The sequence below is a fragment of the Polistes canadensis genome, unplaced genomic scaffold (assembly GCF_001313835.1).
Source record: "Polistes canadensis isolate GaletaPanama2010 unplaced genomic scaffold, ASM131383v1 scaffold_268, whole genome shotgun sequence".
NCBI classification, from domain to species: domain Eukaryota; kingdom Metazoa; phylum Arthropoda; class Insecta; order Hymenoptera; family Vespidae; genus Polistes; species Polistes canadensis.
In genome coordinates this window covers 165,396-188,946 of record NW_014569815.1, presented here as the reverse complement: position 1 = coordinate 188,946, position 23,551 = coordinate 165,396, and the positions used below count along the sequence as shown (strand labels likewise).

Below are 23,551 nucleotides of genomic sequence, written 5' to 3'. Positions count from 1 at the left end.
TTTCTCTGTGCCCGTTTCCGGGCTCGAAGATCGCTTCGATGCACTCTTTGCATTTTCAAAACGAGACTTTCGTTAAGAGGCACCTTACATTTTATTTCTTTATCTTTCTTCTAAACTTCTATTCGATTAATATAATTATTAGATTTTTTTTTCTTTTCATTAACAAATCACAGAGGAAAGATATTCGATCGTTGTTTAGTTTATATTTCTTTCTATTCTCAGAGTTGTGGTCTCGTTCGAAGATCACTATGACGATGATCATGATGATCATAATGATGATGATGATGATTTGTTGATAACGTCAAAGTCGACAACGACCGTCTTTATACGATTGCTAACTATCTTTTATACGGTATTATGTATTACGTTAATGCGTATGAGTGAGTGAGCAAGCAAATGAGTGTGTGTGTGTGCGTGCATGCATGCATGCATGCGTGCATTGGAGCGTGCCGCGTCCAACTCGTCCAAAGCAGTCAGCATAGGGAATTTCCATTGGAGAGTCTGAGAGCCATTCTCATAATCGCTTTAACCCTCGGATCGATCGGTTCGCATGTGTCATAACTCGTTGGGTGGGTACCACCGGATGATTTGAAAGCGGTAAGCGAAAGGGCTCCTGTAACTTGCCGCATAAGTAAATATCTATGTGCGACATAAATTGAATCTGCCAATTGCACGACGAGTTCGACAGAGAAACAGAGAGACAAAAAGAGAGAGAGAGAGAGAGGGAGGGAGGGAGAGAATTAGAGAGAGGAGGAGAGAATTTTCCTAGTTAATTTATACGTTTCTCTCTCTCTCTCTCTCTCTCTCTTTCTTTCATTCTTGCAGTACGTTTCTACTTAGAGGCTAGGCTAGGCTAAACCAATCGTACATATTGATTTTCCTTTGTCAGATAAATGTCTACCTCCGGGGGCCTTCTTGGACTTTCCTAGAACTCGTTAATCCAATGACTTAACGTTTCAAAGGAAAAAGGTAGAACAAAGTTTATAAAGTAGAGACAATTAATTAACACGTTTAATATCAATTATAGATATGTGCGTGTGTATATAATAATACTTGCCTGACTATTTATCTTTCCCCTTTCTATCATCTAATTTATCCTCTTTCTCTGTTTCACTTATTCGATCGTTATTCGATATATCAGTCTTCGTTCGTTCATTCGTTCATTCGCTCGTTCGCTCGTTCATTCGTTTCATTTTCTCTCTTAACGATTATCGAGTTTCACGGGACGAGTCTGGCTCGGAATTGCGTTTTCGAGTTAGTCCCGCCCTTTATGCGTTTAATTACAAAAGCGGATGCAGAAAAGAGTGATGGAGTTAGATAGAAAGAGAAAGAGAGAGAGAAAAAAGATAAAGAATATTAACTGCAAGTGTCGTTTCTCGGAACATATGTTGAAGATAATTTTTGAAGGAAAGAAAAAAAGAATAAAAGAAGTGATAGTTTAAAGCGAGTACATATTGAATTTGATCTCATCACGAGTCGAGGACGAATCGAACGACGTACTACGAGCGTAAAGATGGCCGATTCGAACGAACGAAACGAAACGAAAGGAAACGAAACGAATATCGATAAAAGCAGTGATGAGTTGAATTGAGTGAGCTGAACAAATCAGAATCACAGAGAGAGAGAGGTGAGCAAAAGCCCGAAGACAAATAAATCTTGAAGAGAAGAAATTGCCTGATAAAGATTCGACTTTTCCTTTAAGAATTACTGTGACTATTACCTACCTACCTACCTACCTATCCACTTTGTTTTCGAATTTAATCGCGTACCTCTCCGCTTTGTCTTCAACGTTAGAAAAGCGAGATTAACCGTTCCGTTTTAAATAGATCATGATCGCATCGATCGTCACGAGTTAGAAGAGAAAGAAAGAAAGAAAGAAAGAAAGAAAGAAAAGAAGAAATATAGACAGAAAAAGAACGAGAGAGTGAGATGATGAGGGGAGTGGAGTAAAGGGAAGGAATAATAGGATCCAGGAAAAATGGCGCGAGAGAAAGGGTGGGCGGGGGGGGGAGGGGGAGAAAAAAGAAGGATAAATGGGATGAGAAAATTCTTTGCATCGGTATCACCGGTTAATCACGTTGAATTATTCATAATATCGTATTTTAGACGTCATATACCACTGACAGATTCGATCTCCTGGCGAGTTTAACACACCTTACTAAATTTTAAACGCATTCGATATTAAACGAGATAAAGAGAAAACAAAAGAAGAAGAAGAAGAAGAAGAAAAAAAAAAGAGTCAAGTAAAATAATAGCATTAATAGTAATAGTAGTAGTAGTAGTAGTAGTAATAGTAGCAGTATAGTTGCGCATTGGTAAACGAACGGGATAGAATAAATTATACCTTTGGGAATAATATTAAATTAAAAAGGAACGAACGAAATATAGAGTGGCGGGATGGAGTGTGGGGAAGAGGAGGGGGGTGTGTGGAGGAGAAGAAGATATTTACGACGAGCACAAGTAATCGTTGTCCGTTTTCTGGAATTGGATAATCATTGATCGATTAGGTTGAGAGGGGGAAGGCAGGGGGGAAGATTAAGAGAAAGAAAGAAAGAAAGAGAGAAATAGACAGAGAGATAACATTCTTCCCATGAGACTTTGACCGTTGATGATGATGGCTTGGGTTAACATTAACCCTCACGTATTTCGAATCTAAATGCTGACTAGTCTTTTACTTTGAAATAATCTAACAGAATAAAAAATAGAAAAGAATGATAAAGAAAAAAAGATAAAAGAAAGAAAGATAGATAAAAGAAGAAGAAGAAGAAGAAGAAGAGGAAGAAGAATAAACAGCAGGAATAATCGGAAATCAATCGAGAAGTGGATTAAATTCATGCGCGAGCAAAGAAGAGAGTGAGAGAGTGAGAAAGAGATAGAAGAGAGGAGCGTGTTCGTTCAGTTATGTCGTTCTTTTCCATTTAAGCGTCCATCGTGTGTTCACGGTCGTATTCCTGTGCGTGACTCCATACTGTATCATTTTACCGCATTTCCTACCGTGCAAACGTCGAGATCCACGGGAACGATCGTGCGTACGGATTTAAAATTACGCCTGTCCATCTCTTTCTCGCTCTTACCTTCTTTATTTCACTCTCTCTCTCTCTCTTTCTCTCTCTCGTTCACCGTTTCTTTCTTTTTTTTTTTAAGAAGAAGAAGAAGAACTAAAAGGAAAGAGACAGAAAATGGAAAAAAATAAAAAGAGAATATATGGTATAATGAATAATTAAGCCGTGCAAAAACGAGAAGATTCGTACATCCCCTCCTCCTCCTCCTCATCCTCCTTCTCCTCCTCTTCCTTTTCCTTCACCTCTTTTTTCTCCTTCTCCTCCTTATCCTCGTCTTCCTTCCAAGTCATGAAAGAAATGCCGAGGAGTGCACTCTTCTCGGTGTTTCTTCTCGATTCGAGATGTGGAAAGAAGAAGAGAGAAAGAGAGAGAGAGAGAGATAGCGACGAGTCGCGTAACCGGTTTCCAGATAAATTATTGTTATTTTACGGTAACTAAGTACCGAAGTTATAATAATTATCTACTCGCGCGCGAACTATAACATCGACTGAATCGAAATTTGTGCTCTAGTTTTTTTGTTCTCCTTTATGTTTATATTTAATTCTAAATATATATATATATATATATACATACGATGTCCTGCTTAACAGATTTAATACATGAATATAGAATTGCAGAGTGTAATATGAGAAAGTGTCATAGAATTTTTATTCACATTTTTCTATCATTTTTGCTTTTTGCATATTACATTTTACAGGACACTCTAGATAAAAAGATATATGAAAAAAATATATGTGTGTTTCAAACAAAAGGTTGGTTGCGATATCACAGAAGAAGCAACAAAAAAATAAAATGGTCGGTAGATAAAGAGGAGGAGAAAAGGTTCAGGTCTCGTAAGGATTGAGAGCGTGTATGTGTATGAAACAGACAGAGAGGAAATGGAGGGAGGAAGAGAAAGAGAGAGGGTGAGAGAGAGAGAGAGAGAGGGTGAGAGAAGGGCAAAGTTTCCGCGGTGCGGCAAAAGTGCAAGGTACAGAACGGTCGTCCTGACCCTTTAGGATTGCTCGCGAGTTCTCTTTAGCACGTTGCCGCGATTTCCTTCCTTCCTATATAGTCCTTTAGCGTTCCTGGTTGCTAGCGGTGTTTGTGGTTGTACCTGTGGTGAACAAGTATTGGTAGTGTTGTTGTTGGTGGTGGTGGTGGTGGTTGCGGACGTTTTCTAGTGTGTATATATATCTATATTCTCTATACCGTAATGCTAGTATTTTCAGTAGGAAATAGGAGAGACAGAGACAGAGAGAGAAATACATCGATTAAATGAGGATTATTCGTGCTTTAGGACGGATCTCACGAATCTACGATAACTGCAATATGTGCACTAACTAGAATCTAAGAGAAAGGGTTAAACAGAGAGAGAGAAATAGAGACAAAAAGAAAGGAAGAAAGAAAGAGAAAGAGAGAAGACTTGATCTGGCAGTGGAGTAGGAAGAGTAGAAGGAGGAGGAGGGGAAAGAGGTGGTGGGGGTGGTGGAGGAGGAGGAGTAGGGGAAGAGGCCAATAAATAGAGGCGGTGGGATGCGGTGGTAGTAAATTTGTACGTGACCTGCTGTTACAGGATTCTTCGGTAAAGCTATTCGATTTTGCGAACTCGCAGATCAGTCGAGTTGCGAACCTCTTTTCCTTCTCCATCTTTCTCTCTCTCTCTCTCTCTCTCTCTATATCACATTTTTTTGTTATTTTCCTTTTTCCTCTTTCCCTCTTTAGCATTTATAGCGTTTCCTTCCTCTCCTGTTTCTCATTGACGCTCGACCGCATATTGCATCCTTGAATCTTCTCTTTTTACACCTATCTTTTTTTCCTTTTTATTTAGTTTCTTTTTCTTCTTCTTCATTCTTTTTGTGAACACTTTTTTTCTACTCGAATCGGAATTCTCTTTCTCTTTCTTTCTTTCGTTCGTTTCACGATTTGATCTCAAATACAGATGAGTGATTTTATTTCTGTTTGTTTCTTTTTATTTAGAGATTCGTTCGTGGAGAAAAATTGAGAAAAAGCGTGGGCCGAAAAGAACCGATCGCGCGCGACGTTTTCTACGTGCGTGCGAACCTTTCGCGTGATTCTCACGATTACATCCTACGAAAGGGCTAAAGAGAAAGGAGAAATAGAAAGAAAGAAAGAAAGAAAGAGAGTGAGAGAGAAAGAGAGAGACATTGACGTATTTATCGTTGACTCGAACAAGTTTCAAGAGAATATTGCGAGTTGACCGTGAGATCATCTCATACGTTCAACCAACCGTTCCCAATGATTTCCAATGATTATGATTCGATCATATAAACATTATAGAAACTAGCACTGGGGTAAATATTTCGAGAAAATCGTCTTAGTTTAAGCGTTCTCCGAACAAAGATAATGAAAATTGCTTTTTTTACGACTCCCATTTCGATCATTTCTATGAAAGTAACGGTCACCTCGTGCGATTCTATTCTATTTCGTTCCTTAAAACGATAAAAACGAATTGGCAAAAAGGAATGAAAGGGGAGGAAGTTTATGATTCGTGAGCACATATAGTCTCAAAAGTTTGATTCCAATGAGAACGAATGAAAGAGAAAGAAAAAAAGAAAGATAAGTAATAGTCACATAAATACATATAACATGTAACGCGTAATTGTATGTACGCGCACGAATCGGACGAACGGCCGATTAACTACGACCATCCTGGTGTCGATATAATGATGTAACTTGTTGACGACGTTTCTTCAAAAGGCGCCTGTGTCTGATCCGTTTTACATAAGTTATATAAGTTACGACATGTTGGTCGTTAAGCTTCTCGTTCACGCGTTTCCCCTATGTCCAAACGTTTATGGAAGCTTGCGCGAACGGCCAAATGTTTCGAAATTTTCGATTTAAAAAAGAGAGACAGACCTTAACGGATCAACTCAATTTAATATCTTGTAACCAATGTTTTTTAAAATAATAATAATAATAATAAGAAGAAGAAGAAGAAGAAGAAAACAAAACTAGTAATTATAATAGGATAAAAATAAAAATACAAGTTTTCTGTCCGATAAAATAGAGAAAATACTAACAAGAAAAGAAAACTTATCGATCGGTGTGTCGATCTTTGTTGATCTTATTCGTTGATCTTAAGGATAAATTATAAGAAGGAGAATAACATTTGGAAGAACGCGTAGTACGACGAAGTGCACCACCAAGTTCAGTCCAGTCCAGACCGGAAGTATGACTCACGGTATGGCTCCAACATGCTTATCGGTTCCTTCTACGATAAAAAGTTTCCGTACTGCCGTCTGTATAAACGAGGGGGTGACATAGGGTGGCAAAATGCCACGAACCCAAAGAGGAAATGCTGCTTCTGCTACGAGTGTATTCGATTCTTTCTTTCTTTCTTTCTCTTTTTATTTCTCGGATAATAAAATTGAAGGACCAGAATGAACGTAATGATGATGATGATATCGTCAAAGGAATGCTGACATTTACGAAAAATAATCGACACATGATCTATATATTATTTCAAATTTATTACATTCCATTTGGTTAACTTATTTTTCATGCGATGATGATGATGATCAATTTTCTTTCGAACATGTGGGAAAATTCGAAGGTAGAAATTTAGAAATTTTATTCGGAATTATTGAATCGAATGAATAAAACAACGTTCTCAAACGAGTTGCTGTTACTTATTAGCTATGTTTATCAATTGACTCTTGTGCGAGTAGACTATTCGATAATTCAGTCAAAGCTTTATTCGTTCGTTCGTTCGTTCGTTCGTTCCTTCGTTCGTTTTACGTTAATTGATCTAACAACGTTTGCGAGGCAATTCTATATATATGCTATCTTTCTTTATATATATCCCTCTTTTTATCATTCACTCTCTCTTTTATTAACTTTCGATAGTCGCATTGTTCGAGAAACAAGAAAATTATTTTCTCACGAGCTAGTGTGGGCACATCGATCGAGAGAAAGAGAAAGAGAAAGAGAAAGAGAAAGAGAAAGAGAAAGAGAAAGAGAGAGAGAGAGAGAGAGAGAGAGAGAGAGAGAGAGAGAAAAGGAACTTTTATTACTAACACGACTCATTTACGGTTAACGCGTCAAACGAAGAAAATTCTCTTTCTCTTTTTCTTCATCCGTGAACGTGAACTCGTATGTTTTCGATCTACAAGAGAGAGAGAGAGACAAAGAATATTGTCTTTGAAGAAGAGATTAAGAGAGAAAAAGAAAGAGAGAGAGAGAAACCCGAGCGTGGAAAGTTTATGAAGTTAATTTCTCTCCTCGGTGGGTTTAATGTTCTCTTTCCTTGTTCCCTTTCGTACGAATTTTGCTATTTACTATAACGTATCTGTGACATTCCTTTTTCTTTTTTTCCTTTTTTTTTTTTACACGCTCAAAATTTTGTCAACCAGTTGTCTCGCAATATTTATAAAACGTCCCGTTAGATATTTCGTTAGAAAATTACATTTTCTTTACGAGGATTATAATATCAGTCGCATTCATCGTTACCGTTCGAAATAAGATATAAGAAGAAAAAAAACGTTCACCTCCCCCTCCACGAAAAAAAAAGATAAAAAAAAGCAACCAGAATGATAATAACACTTTGTCATCTCGAACTCGTGCGTGATTTTTCTTCGTTAAAGTTAGAGGAAAGAAAAAGAGACTGAGTGAGAGAGAGAGAGAGAAAGAAAGAAAGAAGAAGAAGAAGCAAAAAAAAAAGGGAAGTAAAAGGTAGAGAGAAGAGGGTGGATAAGAGGCTGCTTATCTCGCTTGCTGAGTTAACCGTTTCACGTGCTCCCACTTTCTAGCCGCTACATTTTTTTCTTTTTCTCTTTTATCCGTCGTCATCGTAGTCATCCTCCTCCTCCTCCTCGTCATAGTAATAGTAATAGTAGGTAGTAGTCGCTTTTGTTTATATAAAATCAAGCGGAACGATCAGTGATAAGAAATGAAACTCTAATTTGTAAGTTCCGAATGTGTATAGCTACTGTATAGTATAGGTTTATGTTACATGAGTTACTAGAACCGATTCACCCCCCTCCTATCCTTCATATCAAACCCTTATCCAGTTAGTCTATCTGTTTTCTTTCCTTTTTTATTATTATTATTATTATTATTATTATTAGTTTTATTTTAACTAACAAGTCATAAGTAAAGTAACATCGAAGCAACTCAACGTTTACCTTTTGTCTTACCTCGATAAAACGTCTAATTATGCAAATAACGCGTTAGTACGCTTTTATCAGAACATAGTGATGTGTAGTAATAGCAGTAATAGTAGTAGGTAGTAGTAGATAGTCCGTTGTCAAGAAAAATAAAAGTAACGTGACTCTATTTTGTAATTGAATTTTGGCTCGCGACTTCTACGTCATTCATTTTCTACGTACGATGAGTATTTTTTTTCTGGTTTTTTTTTTTCCTTTTATTTCTTTTCATTTTTTTTTTGATAAAGCGCGTCTCGCGTTATATACGCTAGGCAAATATTTTTCGATCAACCGTACCTCTGTTTATCTCTCTCTCTCTCTCTCTTTCTTTCTTTTCCTTTTTTATTTCTTCTTTTTCGTTACACCTGTTTGAGCAAATAAGTACTACGTATCTATGTATGTAAGTATGCATGTAAGTATGCATGTACGTCGTAACGTACGTATGTAACGTTTTATTTTCGAATAGTAAATCGTAGCAAAGCGATCAACCGAATCGTTTAGCGATAGGCTTTTAAAGCGAATTCTCAGACACGATATTCCAACTTAACGCGAGAAGTTATTTTCGATAAGAAGAAGCGTTGTTTCTCAGAAGGAAAATAAAGAAAGGAGAGGAGGTGGAGGAGGAAAAGGTGGTGGTGGTGGAGGAGGAGGAGGAAAAGGAAGCCTTGTGGCTTAAGAATCGTCGAGTTTTCACGAGTGGGAAGAAAATAACAATAAGCGAAAGAGAATCGTTAGTTTTAATGGAGGAAGATTGGGTTGAAAGGGATGGAAGGAGGGAGGGAGGAAGGGAGGAAGGGTTCACGTTGATTCTCGATAGGGATGATTTTTTATAATTGCGAGTTGGAAACTTGGATGGAAAATTGTGTTCCCATTGTATTGATGGTAATTTCATATTTTATTAACGCAAATTTTTGTTTGATATTTATATAACCCGTAAAAAGATGTTGCCTATGAATAAAATATATATTTCAAACGTTTCCTCGAATAATTAGGTAGTCAGAAATTGAAATGAAATGCGTTATACACATTCGAAATAGTAACGATATAATATAGTAAAAGTTTGTCTATGGTGTAGAAAGAGGGAAAAATAGGAGGGCTCACATTGATTCTCGATGAAGGATGATTTTTATAATTGCGAGTAGAATGAATACGTGGAAGGAAAATATTGTTTTAATCGTGTAACGATGGTAATTTAATATTAATAATAAATAAGAAAAGAGAATGAGAAAGAGAGACAGAGAGATCGAATAAATTAAAATGTTACTTGAAATTAATTCGAAAAGATGTTAGATAAGAAAAGTTTATTTTCAAACATTTTTGAATTATCTAGTTCGACATAATAACGAAAAGTTGCGTAAAAAACCTATTACGAATTCGAAAAGTATAGAAGTTTGCGTATCGCGTAGAAAAAGTCACACTCCCATTGATTCTCGATGGGGATGATTTTTTTTTTATAATTGTAATGAATAGGAAACGTGTGGCGAACGAAATTTTGTTCCATTCGCGTACCGAAGGTAATTCTACTTTAATAATAAAAACGAACAGAAAGAGAGAGAGAGAGAGAGAGAGAGAGAGAGAGAGAGAGATAAAAATAGATAGATTGAATAAATTAAAATATTGTAATTTATTCAAAAAAAAAAAAAAAAAAAAAAAAAAAAAAAAAAAAAAAAAAAATTGTGGTATCGAAAAAAGAATTGTTAAGCGTTTTCGAATTATCTAGTTTTAAAATCGAAACGAAACGAAACGAGTTATCGAATCGAAAGAGAAATGATAGTATATAGAGAGGGAGGAAGAGGAGGAGGAGGAGGAGGAGGAGGGAGGGAGGGAGGAGGAGGTTCGCGTATGAAGTAGGAAAAGAGTGGTCAGGTCGCCAGGTATTTTACTGATAAGTCGTAATGCGATAACGCGTGAAAGAGTTGGAGAGTGAGAGAGAGGGGAGTAGGGAGGGACAGGAGTTTGGGGAGGGGAGGGGAGGTAGAGGTAGAGGTAGAGGTAGAGGTAGAGGGAGTTGGAAAATCGTATCACGATCTATCGACTCTCCCACAAATCATAGTTCGCGATTGGTTGTAGTTACATAGGTATATTACGTATATGCTAGAATATCAACGAGACTCGACAGATTATTCACGGTATCGCGAAAATTGTTGCTGTGTTGGCTGTAATTAATACTCGAGAGAGACAGAGAGAAATAGAAAGAGAGGGGAAAGGGAAAGGGAGAGAGAGAGAGAGAAAGCGACTTGTCTTCCTCGAGCTTGTCGTTTGGCACGCTTCGAAAATTCCTTTTAATCAGTTCACGGTCTACTATATATCACTATATCAAACAATTTCGGGCTAGTTCCCAAAAAATGTCTTTCTTTATTCTTGCTTTTAGACAAGGACTAAAAGAAGAAGTGAATACGGCCAACGGATCCTCTAAGAAAATTTCAATATATATATATATATATATATACATACACATACACATACATACATATATATATATATATATATATTTTATTACGTACTACGCATTTGCGAGAAGGACATTGAAAAAACCTCACGAAAACAGCTCGAGTGTATATATCCGTATATTTACTACACATACTACGTGTTCATACATTCGAAAGGAAGTACGAAAGTTGTCGAGAGAAGTGCGGATCCCGAGTTGAAGTCTCTCGTTTCAAAGTACTAAGAAGAAGAAGAAGACGAAGAAGAAGAAGAAGGAAAAGTAAAAGAAAAAGAAAAAGAAAGATGACGAAGAATCGTTGTAAGATTTGCGAGCTGCTCGGTGAAAGCCAAATCCCGAATCACGGACTAAGCCATCCCTGTCATCTGACGAACCTGCATCAGCTGAACCATCATCTTGCTCCAGGCTTGAACTACAATTCCAATCCGAGCATGAACTACTTGAACCATGGTTTACTCAATGGCCTCTATCTGCCGCAGCTCAAGGACATGATGTTAGCAGCCTACTTGCTCAGAGGTAAAATGAATAAAAGACACGCAAACAAAAAAAAATTTATATATATATATATATATATAAAATCGAGAGAACATCAAATTTTTTTTCTAATATTCTGCAAGGTGAAGTAAAACTGCGTAAAACGTTTCAAATGTATTCGTTTGAAAGCTTCACTGCAGCAGCCAGCTTGACCTTGATTTACGATCTTTAGCTGACCCTAACGTCATCGCGGCGAACGTTCTCACGTGTGTGTACGTACATACACACATTCAACATATATATATATATATATATATATATATATATATATATATATATATATACGGTTACATAGATAATACTTGTAGTCTTGTTCCTACTACGTTTTGGTCGAGCACGTTTACGTTGAACGCGACAACCGCAACGTGCGTCGCATCGAGCCTTTTCATTACGCTTTGCGGTATCCATGAAAGCTCAGCGAGTCCTTCTCGCGTTTTAATATCCCCGTTTTTCTTCCTTTATTCTTATTGTTTTTCATCCTTTTATTTTTCCCCCTCCCCTCTCTCCCTTTCTTTCTTTTTTCTCTTTCTCTTATGCCGTGTCTCTCGTAACACGCGTTACGAGTTACAACTCTTTTCCGATTTTGATCCATTTTCTATTTTCTTTTCTCTTTCTTTCTTTTTTCCATATCTTCAATGTTGCTTGATTGATGAAAAGAAGAAGAAGGATAGAAAGTCTGATATGGGAAAGATGAATAGAAAATATAACATTTCGTTTGAATTGATCATATACGCGCATACACACACGTCGGGTTGTTCATTCGCCGGAGAAAATCCTTGCGTTCTATAAATTCCTCTCGTCGCGAACTCACTCCTTGGTAATAATGTACGAAAGAGGAGAGAGACTTTCGGTTGATATGTACGTACGAATGTATCAATGTATCTCTCTCTCTCTCTCTCTCTCTCTTTCTGTTTCTTTCTATATACATGTATATACATGTATATATATATATATATATATATATATATATATATGTTAGTACGTGCGAGACAAAACGTATAAAGTATCAAGCACGAAAGCGAGTTTAAGAGGTCCCGTACTGTCGACTTTCGGTTGGAAGGACGTGGCAGAATGCCAGAGGTTTTTATTCCTCCTTTACCTTTTTCTTCTTCTTCTCATTCTCCTCTTTCTTCTTCTCTTTCCGTCCTTGGGTTAGTTGCAATAACGTTCCCTGCATCGTACACCACCGTCCTGTTCTCTACCGGGGCTAATTTCATAATTGGGATATTAGATTTCGACTAATGGGCCATGGGGGAAAACGATAAGCTCTTCGTTAAGTTGTCTGATTCACAGCATCTTAATTATCTTTCTGTCTTTCTCTCTTTCTCTAACTATCTATCTGTTTCTCTTTCTATTTATGTTTTCTAATAAAGATTGAATCACTGATTTGCTTTTCGAAAATTGGTAGGATTTTTGTGAGGTTTTTCGAAGCACGATAGGTGGTTGGCTTGTTGGTTGATTGGTTGGTTGGTTGGTTAATCTAGCATTGGCTTTTCTCCTTTTGAAATCGGTGCGATTCATGACTGGAGAAGAAAGTTTCCTCGTTTCTCGAGACTTTCACGAGCAGCAGGTAGATCGATGTTGGAAAAAGAATCTTAGTCGTAGTAAGTAGGAAAGCTTCGTTAAAGTATATCATATCGTCGTACATATTAAATTAACTCAACTTAGGAGAATGTCTAGTCTTTTTTTTTTTACTTCATTATAGATCAAAATACAAAATGTAGATTTTAAGCTAATGAGGATACTTTTCTTAGCATAAATAATAAACGAAAGAAAAGAAAATTTAGGAGTTAGTAAAAGAAGAAAAGTTTCAATCGGTTTGGCATGGACAGTCAACCGATGGTTGAAGAAGAGAGGTGAGTAAAGAAAGAGGAGGATGAAGAAAAAGAACGGAGGAAGGAAGAATAAAGAAGAAAGAAGAAGAAGAAGAAGAAGTTATAAGGAATCTCAGGTCAAGGATTTCCGAGAAGAACGCGAGAAGAAAATGTTTGACGTTCGGAGTTTCTCTCGCGAGCTGGATCCTTCAGGATCCTCTCATGAGGAAAAAGAGAAAAGGAATTGAGTGAATGAGAGAAGAAGAAGAAGAAGAAGAAAAGGAGGAGGAGGAAAGAAGGAAGAAAAGGAAGAAACCACAGGCAAAAGGTAAAGGCAAACAGGCAGGCAGGCAGGCAAGCAGGCCAGCAAGCAACAACAGAAGCAGCAGTAACAGCAACAGCAACCAGCAGAAGCAGAAGCAGCTGGATGCTTCTCGCCTAATGCGAGAACGCTCGAGACCGGAATGCGGGCCTTTTGTAAAAACATCTTAACAAATTCTCCGTAATTTCGCGTGCGAGCGGTCAAGCATCGCCTGTAATTAGCCCTCCCTCATCAATTAACCTTGGGGACGAGCTGACACTTAACGGTGATTTAGTGCTGCCGTTGGAACGTCGACGATTTCACCTTGTTCATGTTCTCTTTCTCTCTCTTTCTCTCTTTTGTATGCTATAGGAAAACCCTTGGATCGCACCTTTCACAATCGTTTTACCTTTCCTTTCGAATTCGATCCCTTTCTTTTTCTTTTTTTCTTTTTTTATTCTTTTCTTTTCTTTTTTTTTTCTTCGATAGGACTTCTTCTTCGTTCAACAGATTGCTCACTCAACTCGAAGGAATCAATCATTAACTTTCTGTTTCTCTTTATTTTTTCTTCCTCGTATTTACATATCTATATATGTAAGAAACATTGATTTCTCTCATTATTCTTTTCATAGTTCGTTTGCTTTAAGACAACAAGACAATTTTATTCCTCCAAGAATTTTTTCCTCTTATCTTTTCAATTGTATTACGAAAATCGCGTGATCTTACCGTGGCTTTTTTCCTCTCTTATATCCTTATATTATATTTTATATTTTATATATTTTATTTTATATTAGAAATACGAAATTTAATCGTAGATAAAAGAAGATAGATATAAGTTCTTAATCGTAGAATTTACTCGTATGAACGACTTAAAGGGTCTTTATTACGTAGCAATTACGAAGGGGCGGCTAAAATTAGTAGGAAGGAGGTAGAGGTGCTGATGGCGATGGTGATGATGATGGTGGTGGTTGGTGATGGTGGTGGTGGTGGTGGTGTTCGTGTTCGGTTATGTATCACTGTCGACATGTCGTTTCGCCGAATGAAGTCGGCTACGCTAGAGTTTCTCGTTATACGGGAAACCGGTACGGTTTACTTAACGCAGAAGGATGAGAGAAATAAAGAGAGAGAGAGAGAGAGAGAGAAAGGGAGAGGGAAAAGAGGAGAAGAGGAGAACTCGGTTTGATTACCACCGGCAGGAACAGGAGCTTGCTAGCTAGCTAGCTATAGCACGAACAAGAAAGAGAAAGAGAAAGAGAGAGAGAGAGAGAGAAAGAGAGATAGATAGATAGAGAGTGAGTATAACTTGGTGCACATGCTCGGTTAATCTCTCACGTAGTGCCTAACTCGTTGGCATTTCACCGGAGAAAGTAGCGAAGCTTGCGTTAGCTTGCCAGGATCGGCGGACGGACATACGTACGGACAGACAGCCGCCGATATTCTTTCGTATCTCAGGTGCGTATAAATTGATGGTAGCTGTTTGTGCTACCCAGCTTGCTGGTAATAACGATATTCATTCGATTGCCATATAACAGATATATATTTACCTATTGGAAACTCGTATTCTGATATATCCTACACGTGAGATTTTGTTGTACATGAAAGAAGAGAACACATATCGTCGAAAAGAAATATTCTAAGGTTTTAATAATACTTTTTCCAAAGGGATTGATCTTTCGATAGAGAATTCGTATTTTAAAGTCGAATAATTCAATAGGTAAGGAGAAGAATAGGATAAGAATAGGAGGAGGAGGAGGAGGAGGAGGCTGTGGGAAGAAGGATATGCAAGCAAGCAAGTAAGTAAGAGGTAGTACACTCTCTCAAAGTCTCAAAGCAAACTAGTCTAAGGAAGTGGTCGTTTAAGAAGCTTCTAAAGATATCTTTTAGATGGAAAGAGACATACGCATAGAGGAAAGAAGGATACACGACGTTATATTAGATAGGGGGATTCCTTATCCTTTGCTATCATTTTTTTTTTCCCATCTTTTTCTTAGTTCGGTTATCATGGGAAATGATGTTTCCGCTAGATCTAACTTCTAACCAGTTTAAAGATCTTTAATTATACTCTTTCTACATTTTTATTTTTGATTTCTTCTTCTTCTTCTTCTTCTTGGTACTTATGTCAAATAAGTATTTCTAGGTATCATTTATATCTTCATGAACTTTATGAACAATTCAATGGTTATAGGTTGGTTCTTACAAAGATATATACATATTTCCTCCTCGCGTTACTGGCCGTTTCTAGCACGCCTTGACCTTCCGCCTGGGTCTCGAAATAGAATTAGTATTTTTAGTCGCGGCTTTTGAACACGCACTAACCGACCACCCGCCCGCCCCCCTCCTCCACCCTGTTCTTCTTCTTTTTCTTTTTCTTTTTCTTTCAAAACCCCTCTCTTCCAGGACACAACATTATTTGCCGATAATACTGACGCCTTCCTTACACTTTTTTCATCTTATCCTTTCCAATCCACCGGCATTAATTAGTAGTACCAGACGGTCTTTTTGTTTCATACCTGGGGATCCGGATAGACCTCTTTTTCATACTCCTCTTATACTTGTTCAAGATTTTGATCGAACTTTGACAAGTTAAACTCGACGAACTGAAATGGATTGAGGGAAGGAAAAAAAGAACATCTAATTAGTCGATCAAGATTTTATCTTAGATGTTCTTTTCTATAAATATGTATATGAAAAAGGGATATTACGGTGTCAAGTGTTTCAAACAAATCTTCTATAAAATAAAGTGTAATAATCTCGTGTGATATGGCATATTCGTGTTAACATACAATTAACGTTCTAACACGATCAAATCCTATAAATTGTCGTTGCAATTAACGCCAATTTGTTAGACAAAAATCACCATAACCCATAACGATCTAACGGTGGTGGAAGAGGGGGAGGGGTTGAGAGATCATCATCTCTTCGTAACATACGATTGCATCTCTTATGGTACGGCAAATGTCCGATCTTTTCCAACACGAGAGGAACTCGTATTCGCGTTCCTTGGAATCCATAGCGATGTAGGTACATCGCTTTGATAATTCATAGCACCGATAAATCTTTTTGCCCCCCTTCCTCCATTCTAAAACATCCCCGGATGTGTATGCTCGTTCACGTATATATATATACCTTCTTCTACTTCTACTTCTACTTCTACTTCTCTTTCTCACCGTGGTCTCTTCGTAGTTCGCGTCATAAATTTAGCCTCTCGCGCTTTCCGCGCGCGCGATTTAATCTTTCGTTAGCGTTGCACGATATATATATATACCAATAACCAGCACACACCATATAGTATTATAGTATAACCATAGATACCTTTGGTTCACGTATACTAACTCGAATTCATGGGACGAAGCAATTAGATCATATCCGATGGACTCTCGTCTTCGATTCGCCGAGGTATCGTATCGTATCGTATCGTATCGTAGTAACATTGACGTTAATCCGTTTTCCACGATAACGCTTTCAACCTTTCGATACATATCGATTTTTACATTATACGTCCACCGAACGGACGCTATCTTGCGGCTTTGTTAACATTTAATCCGGAAACATATACGACGAGAGAGAGAGAGACCATTGACGTTTGTCATACCTTCTTAACTTTATATTCGAGCTTTATTTCAAAGTCAAAATATAATATAACAAACGAATATATTGTAATCTTTCGATTCGTATTATCAAAAAGCTTATCGGGAGTATGTTCGCATTTATATTTTTTTCTCTCTTTCTCTCTTTCGAAATTTTAACCACTTCTCACGAATCGGTTACTTTCACCTCGTAGAAGCCAGCCAGACGTACGTACGTACGTACGTTCGAATTTTGGTGAACATACCAACGAGGTAGGTAGAGTTCGGTAAACAGAAAGAGAGAGAGAAAGAAAGAGAGAGAGAGAGAAAGAGAGGAATCTTTCTGTTGAGCCAATTAAGGAATTTCAGATCGAGTACGTGCGCGAGCGTCGTGTGTGGATATATTCACCACCTCCGCGTTTTAAGAAAAGGTAGGATAGGTTAAACGCAACGAGGAGGAGTTGTCCTCGAAAAAATTTTTCGTTTATTCGATGTTCTCGCGATGAGAAGAACTGCTAACCATATATTGGTCGAGGATTGGACGACAAAGCCGCAAGATGGGCTGCGCGTATGCGTATGTATGAGAGAGTAGTGGGTACATATATATGTGTGTGTACGTGTGTGTTCGCGCGAAGGTACCGTATAGTCTTGTCGCTGTGTTACGGAGCCCGCAACATGGTAGAAATGAGCAGTAAGAATAATGTAGCGACCCGCTTTGCGCCATTGGCGTCAGCCACCAACTCGAGTAACCTTAATCGGAGGAGATTTGCTCTTGCCTTCGTTCTACGAGCTGTACGCGAGCTTTACTTTTGCCTACTAGTACTCTCTATCTACTACTATTACTACTACTACTACTTAGCTTAGGTGATATTCGTAGAAAGACGACACTCTATGTTACAGATCTACCAAGGCTTTCGTAGGACATTGGAAAATTCATTTGCACGCTCCTACGCTACCTCTCATCTCTTCTCTCTTTCTCTATTCCTCTTCTAACAAACCAACACCTCGTAATTTCGCGCAGTAGTCATAGCCATTTCTGGTTACGACGGCTCGAAATTTTCTCTCTACGTCTGCCATTTACTACATACTCGCGAAATCTTCGGGATGATGATCATCGGGAGATACTACTAAATCGTAATATCTGAGGGATCCTCGCGATTACTTTTGATTATTACTACTATTATTACTACACAACCACCATCAACACCAACACCATTACCTTTGTACGATCATATTCCCTTCATAGAGATCCTCTTTTTCTTCTTTTTCTTCAAAAGATATTGTAAATTTGACAGGATTACCGAAAAAGTGAGTTCTAACTGGAATTCTTCTTTTCGAGTAGTCAACGAAAATTCAATTTCAATAAGAATGTTATCGAGACGTCTATCTTTTTTTTTTTTTTTGAAGATCATCGAATAACCGTCTGTTATTCCGTTTTCTACGGAGTTTCGTCGTCGTATTCCTTCGATAGAAGGAAGTTCCTCGGCTCGCATTGCGGTACAGAAAGGATGAGGGAGGGAGGTGGGTGAAGTAGTAGAAGCATCGAATAATTTCATCGAATAATAAAAGTTTCCCATCGAAGTAACGTCGACGGCGTGTCGACGAAGCTACTACGATTTCGAGTCGGTACTACGTGATAGTAACGAGCTGTGAGAATAATGCAACTCGACCTGCTTTCAGGCATTGGCGTCGACCGACAACCGAATAACCTTAATCGCTCGAGAGTTTCGTCTTACGGGATACACCTTACTAAAAATTGTCTCCTTTTTTCCTTTCTCTCTTTTTCTATTCGGTGTATCTATCATTCACCAATTAATGTCGTCGTTTGTCTCTTCGATTATTTCATTAATCGTCATATAGATTAAATCACTAATATTAATCTATATCGGATCGATTTAGATATTATTAAAAATCAATGATAATGAATTAATAGTAATAATAGTTGTTTCTTTTTTTTCCCCTGAAAAAATTCGATAATGCAATTTTGAATATACTGCATTTTTCTCCAGTGCACCAACGTATACACGTAATATATGTGATATAAAAATATACACGTATGTATAAATATAGAATTTAATTAAAAGTCTCTGTTAACTTTTCGAACGTGGGCAATAATTTGAGGTCTCCTTCTCCTCTTCTCCTCCCCTCGCCCAACGTCTTTTCGTATTCAAAACTAGTACTAGTTCGAATTCAATTCCATTAAGGACCAATATACGAATTAATATTATAACGTATGTATTTTATAAATCGACTTTCGCGTTCCTTTTCCACCCGATACCACCCCAAAAGGTATGCACGTTTTTTTAATATAGGTATTTTGGATTCCCTAGCGTGTCGGTGGTTACCGATTGGAAACCTGCCAAAGAAATTTTATAGAAATTTAATGGACCTTCTCGTTTTTTAATCTACGAGACTTTCCCTCTCTTTCTCTCTCTCTCTCTCTCTTTCTTTCTATCTTTATAGGTTCTTGCATTGACATGCATTTCACTGGAAATTCGAAAATAAATGTGCGATACGGGAGAATTTTGGCCGACTGCCATGGGAATATCGTTTAAAAGAATACTACTCTTTTCGTGGGTTTTTCTTTAACTACAGTTAAAAGATCATTGTAGAAATCACTGCGAAGAGAGAGATAGATAGAAAGAGAGAAAGAGAAAGAGAGAGATTAAAGAATTCGCGGATTTACATGCTACCTTTTGACGGTGAATAAAACGTCTCGCGACTTCGGCTTGGTCGAATCTGTAAGTGCAAAAGCTTGTCCGAGAAACGGCAAGGCCATCGATTATTCCATACGATCGGAAAGTTGGATGGAAAGAGAGAGAAAGAGAGAGAGAGGCAGGCTTGTTTTAATCGCGATCTCCCAATCCGAAAATTCAAGCAACTTCTGTTCATCGGAAATCATCCGTAGTTGCGATAAAAGTAAAAGGGATAATGAGAAATCTTACTTAGATTCCATTAAACGATAAGAAAAACTAACTTCCAATAAAGAGATGATGATGATGATGATGATGATGATTTATCGTAATAGATTAGAATCGGCATTTAACAAATTGCTATTTGATCTGGACTATTATCGAAATATATCAGAAATAGGTATAAAGAAACAAAAGTAAATAGATTAGGAGAAAAATAATAATAATAAAGGGAAGAACAAAAATGGCGAGGGCAAGGAAACGTGAGTGAGTAATCCGGTTTCGATTCTGTAGTAGTAGTAGTAATAGTAGTAGTAGTAGACGCGTAGGACGTTCCCTGTTCCGGTCGAAAAACGTTCGAGCTCCACGAAGCGTAGATCCAAGAAGAAGAAGAAGAATAAGAATAAGACTCGAAAGAAGGAAATTCGAAAGCCTTTTTCCTCCTTCTCTTTCTCCTTCTCTACCTCTCTATTTATTTTTTTTCTTAAAGAGTTAGTTAGACGTAAGAGGGAGAAGAAAAGTAGTGTTCGTGCAACCAAGAGGCGTGGTCCCACGTATTATTCCTCTCTTCGGTGTACTTGTACGGTCCATGCATGTGATGGTGAACGAACGGGACGGACGAAAGAGTTAACTACTTGCGAGTGAGCGAATAAGCGAACGAATGGCCGAACGAAGAGGAATAACAACAACAACAACAACAGCGGCGGCGTGCATTAAACGTGTGCTCAACGGTGAAAATAGAGCGTGCAGAGAGGAGTTGGCCTAGTAACGGCACAAATCCTACGGTGGTGTCAATGTATCGTCAGTTTTCAACCAAACTAGTTTCCTTCCTTCCTTCCTTCCTTCCTTCTTTTCTTTTCTTTTCTTTTTTTTCCCTCGCCTTATCGTAGCATATTTCAAATCTTCTTTTTCTTTTTCAAGTGTCTTACTTTGGTTTTATCTCTTGCTTGACTATATCGATTATATAGATTGGTACATGGTCACTGGTGCGAAAGGAAATAGTTAGGTGTATGGTATATATATATATATGTATTTTACTTACTTAAGTTACGTATGTGTGGTGGTGGTTGGCCTAGTAACGAAGTACGGAGTCCTAGTAATGGCGGTGTCACGCTGTCACCCATGTCTCGACGCATGGCACTTAATCCGGCGCCGGTGTTGTAGTATGTCTTTTTGTAGCAAGATTGCACGGTGGAAAGCCACGAAAGCAGGTGTTAACTACGACGACGACGACGATACCAACGGTTACAAACCCGACCAAGCAAACCAAAGTACTTATTTTATAATACACCCACACGGAAAGCAACTTATCTATATGTATATAATGTTACTGAACGAATGTCATCCTGTGGACAACTTAGATCTCTTTATAAAACCGGAAGAAGTTTTTTCTTTCTTTAATTTTTTTTTTTTGTTTTTTCTATAGCGAATATTAATTATTTACTCCAATCAGTTCTTTTGATCTTTTCTGGTATTTTCGATCGATCGCGTCTTGTGATTCGGTTAGTTGAATAAAAGTCAATAAAAAAAAAAAAATAAAAAAAAAAGAAGACAAAAAGAAACAAGAGATTAACGAGACGATACAAGGAGCCTAACGTACCTAAAACTCGGCTAACATTATTAACGTCTTTTTTCGTAGTCTCCAACTCGTTGACGTTAACCTTTTACGTTCACCACTTGGCGAAACGATCATTATACAAGTTTTGAACGAGCTCGGAACGGTTGCTTCGGATTCTACCGACCGACCTCTCCTACAAACGTTATCTCTGAGAGAAAGAGAGAGAGAGAGAGAGAGAGAGTGAGAGAAGCTTTAGTAAAATAGAAAGAGAGAGAAGGAGAGAAAATTCGAGTTAAACTTTGTTATAATAGATATAAGTTGTCTCGTTTTAATCGATCCATATGACGATAAGAGCCTGGCTTGCTGTAGGATTTTGTGCTTTTAAGTTTACTTCTTTTCTTTTCTTTTCTTTTTTTTATTCTTTTGAATTTGTTTTTTTTTATTTCCTTCGGATTAGGAAGAGAAACAGGAAAGGAGTAGTTAGCAGAACGAATTAACTCGGAAGGTCCGTGTGTGTGTGTGCGTGTGTGTGGCTCACTCTCTCATTATTCCGGATTTTACGCGTCGTTGGACGAACTTTTTGAAGGTGCATAATATCGCGAGAGGCTCCTACTCCTCGTACTCTCTTTACCATCAGGAAAGAGAGAGAGAGAGAGAGAGAGAGAGAAGAGAGTGCGTTGTTACGGTTGAACAATTTTCGCGAAGAATCTTTTATTTTTTTTTATTTTTCTTCCTTTCCCCTTTTCCACCCATTTTCTTTCACTTCTTTTCACATTTTTTTCGGCAGAGCTACAAAATGCGCATCCCACGTTCCGTTTGTATGTATGTATGTGTTGAATTGGTGGTTGGTTGATGGGGGTTGTTGTGTGATAGTGGTGATTGGTGCACGTGTGCGATCGTCTATGCAGAAATGCAGCATACGAATTGCAACAACCTGTCGTTTTATTATTCCCTATTTTTCTTCTTCTTCTTCTTCTACTACTACTAAAACTATTATTTTCTTTTTCTTCCTTTTTGTTTTCCCTTTCCCTTTCCCTTTTGTTAAGCTCGCGCGAAAGAAGAAGAGGGATTTAACCGACCCGCGATATTTTCACCTGCGGACGAATGAAAACTATGGACAGGCGTGTTACACACGCGTTTGTACCATGCGTGAAAGAGCAAATAACGTAGCGTGAAGCGTGTTGCGTTGTGTTGTTTCCTTTTCTTTTCCTTTCTTTTCTTTTCTTTCTTTCCTTTTCTGCATCTTTTTTCTTTTTACCGACGTGATAGCAGCGTTATATACCTTAGACTTATATGGTGTTATATATACGTTTTCGCGTAAAGATTCGCCATGTTTATCTTTTGCTAAACATAAATTTGCAATATTAACTTTTTTCCCCCATTGAAATTGTAACAGTGTTTGTTATTACAAGTCAAACACATAACTAATACATTCCTGATAAAAGGAATTTTTAATTTTAAATTTATATTAAAAGTATATATGAGATTATTTTTACTAGTTATTTTGTTATTGTTGTTGTTGTTGTATAAATCATTTATTGTTGCGTTTAAATCATGCGAATAAAAATGAAAATCTTTTATTTATCTATTTTTTCAGATCGTTAAAATATTATCTAATACAACTTCAAATTAAATGTTAATGACACTTTTGAATTTCATTGATAATATATAAGATTGTTCGTAAAATATCGTTTCAAAATATCTAAGTGTGTTGTCCAATGGTTACAACACTGAGGCTAATAAGACAAACATTAAAAAAGTAATTATAATATCAAATAAATAAAGTAATAAAATAACAATTAATTACACAAAATATGATCAAATGAAACAGAACAAAACAAATCATAATATAAATGTTTGTAATGGTCAAATTTAGTCGAATGGTCATATTAACCGGTACAAATGATAACTTATAGCTTCTAAATCCGATAGGATTTAGCTATTAAACGATCTTGACTTTGATTTGCCAGTTTTCTCTTTTGCTCTCTTCATCTTCGTCGTGACAGATAGCACGTCCCTCGGATCGTTTCGTTCCTCCTCGGTAACGTGGACGTATAGCACGTGCGCTTTCTTCAGATGTACGTGTTGGGAAGCGAAAGGGTAGGGTAGGGTAGGGTAGGGTAGGGGTGGGGTGGGGTGGGGAGGGGGAAGGAAACGCATAACGATGATTCAGAAGTACGTTTTATATTCCGTTGGAGATTCGGTGGGTTT

General features: G+C 37.6%; 1 protein-coding gene across 7 annotated transcripts in view; it reads left to right on the top strand.

The window, feature by feature from the left end:
• Positions 1-23,551, top strand: part of LOC106790906 — a 57,153-nt gene that overhangs the window by 18,775 nt on the left and 14,827 nt on the right. For 3 of the 7 annotated variants that reach the window (XM_014756161.1, XM_014756160.1, XM_014756159.1), the window contains exon 1: positions 10,553-11,171. The exons of 2 other annotated variants lie outside the window; for them this stretch is intronic. In XM_014756161.1, the coding sequence (XP_014611647.1) occupies positions 10,940-11,171 (232 nt within the window). In that variant the 5' untranslated portion in view covers positions 10,553-10,939. Of the gene's footprint in view, positions 1-6,221; positions 6,247-10,552; positions 11,172-23,551 lie in introns of those variants that run through there. 2 more of the 7 variants (XM_014756165.1, XM_014756162.1) reach the window with 2 other exon arrangements.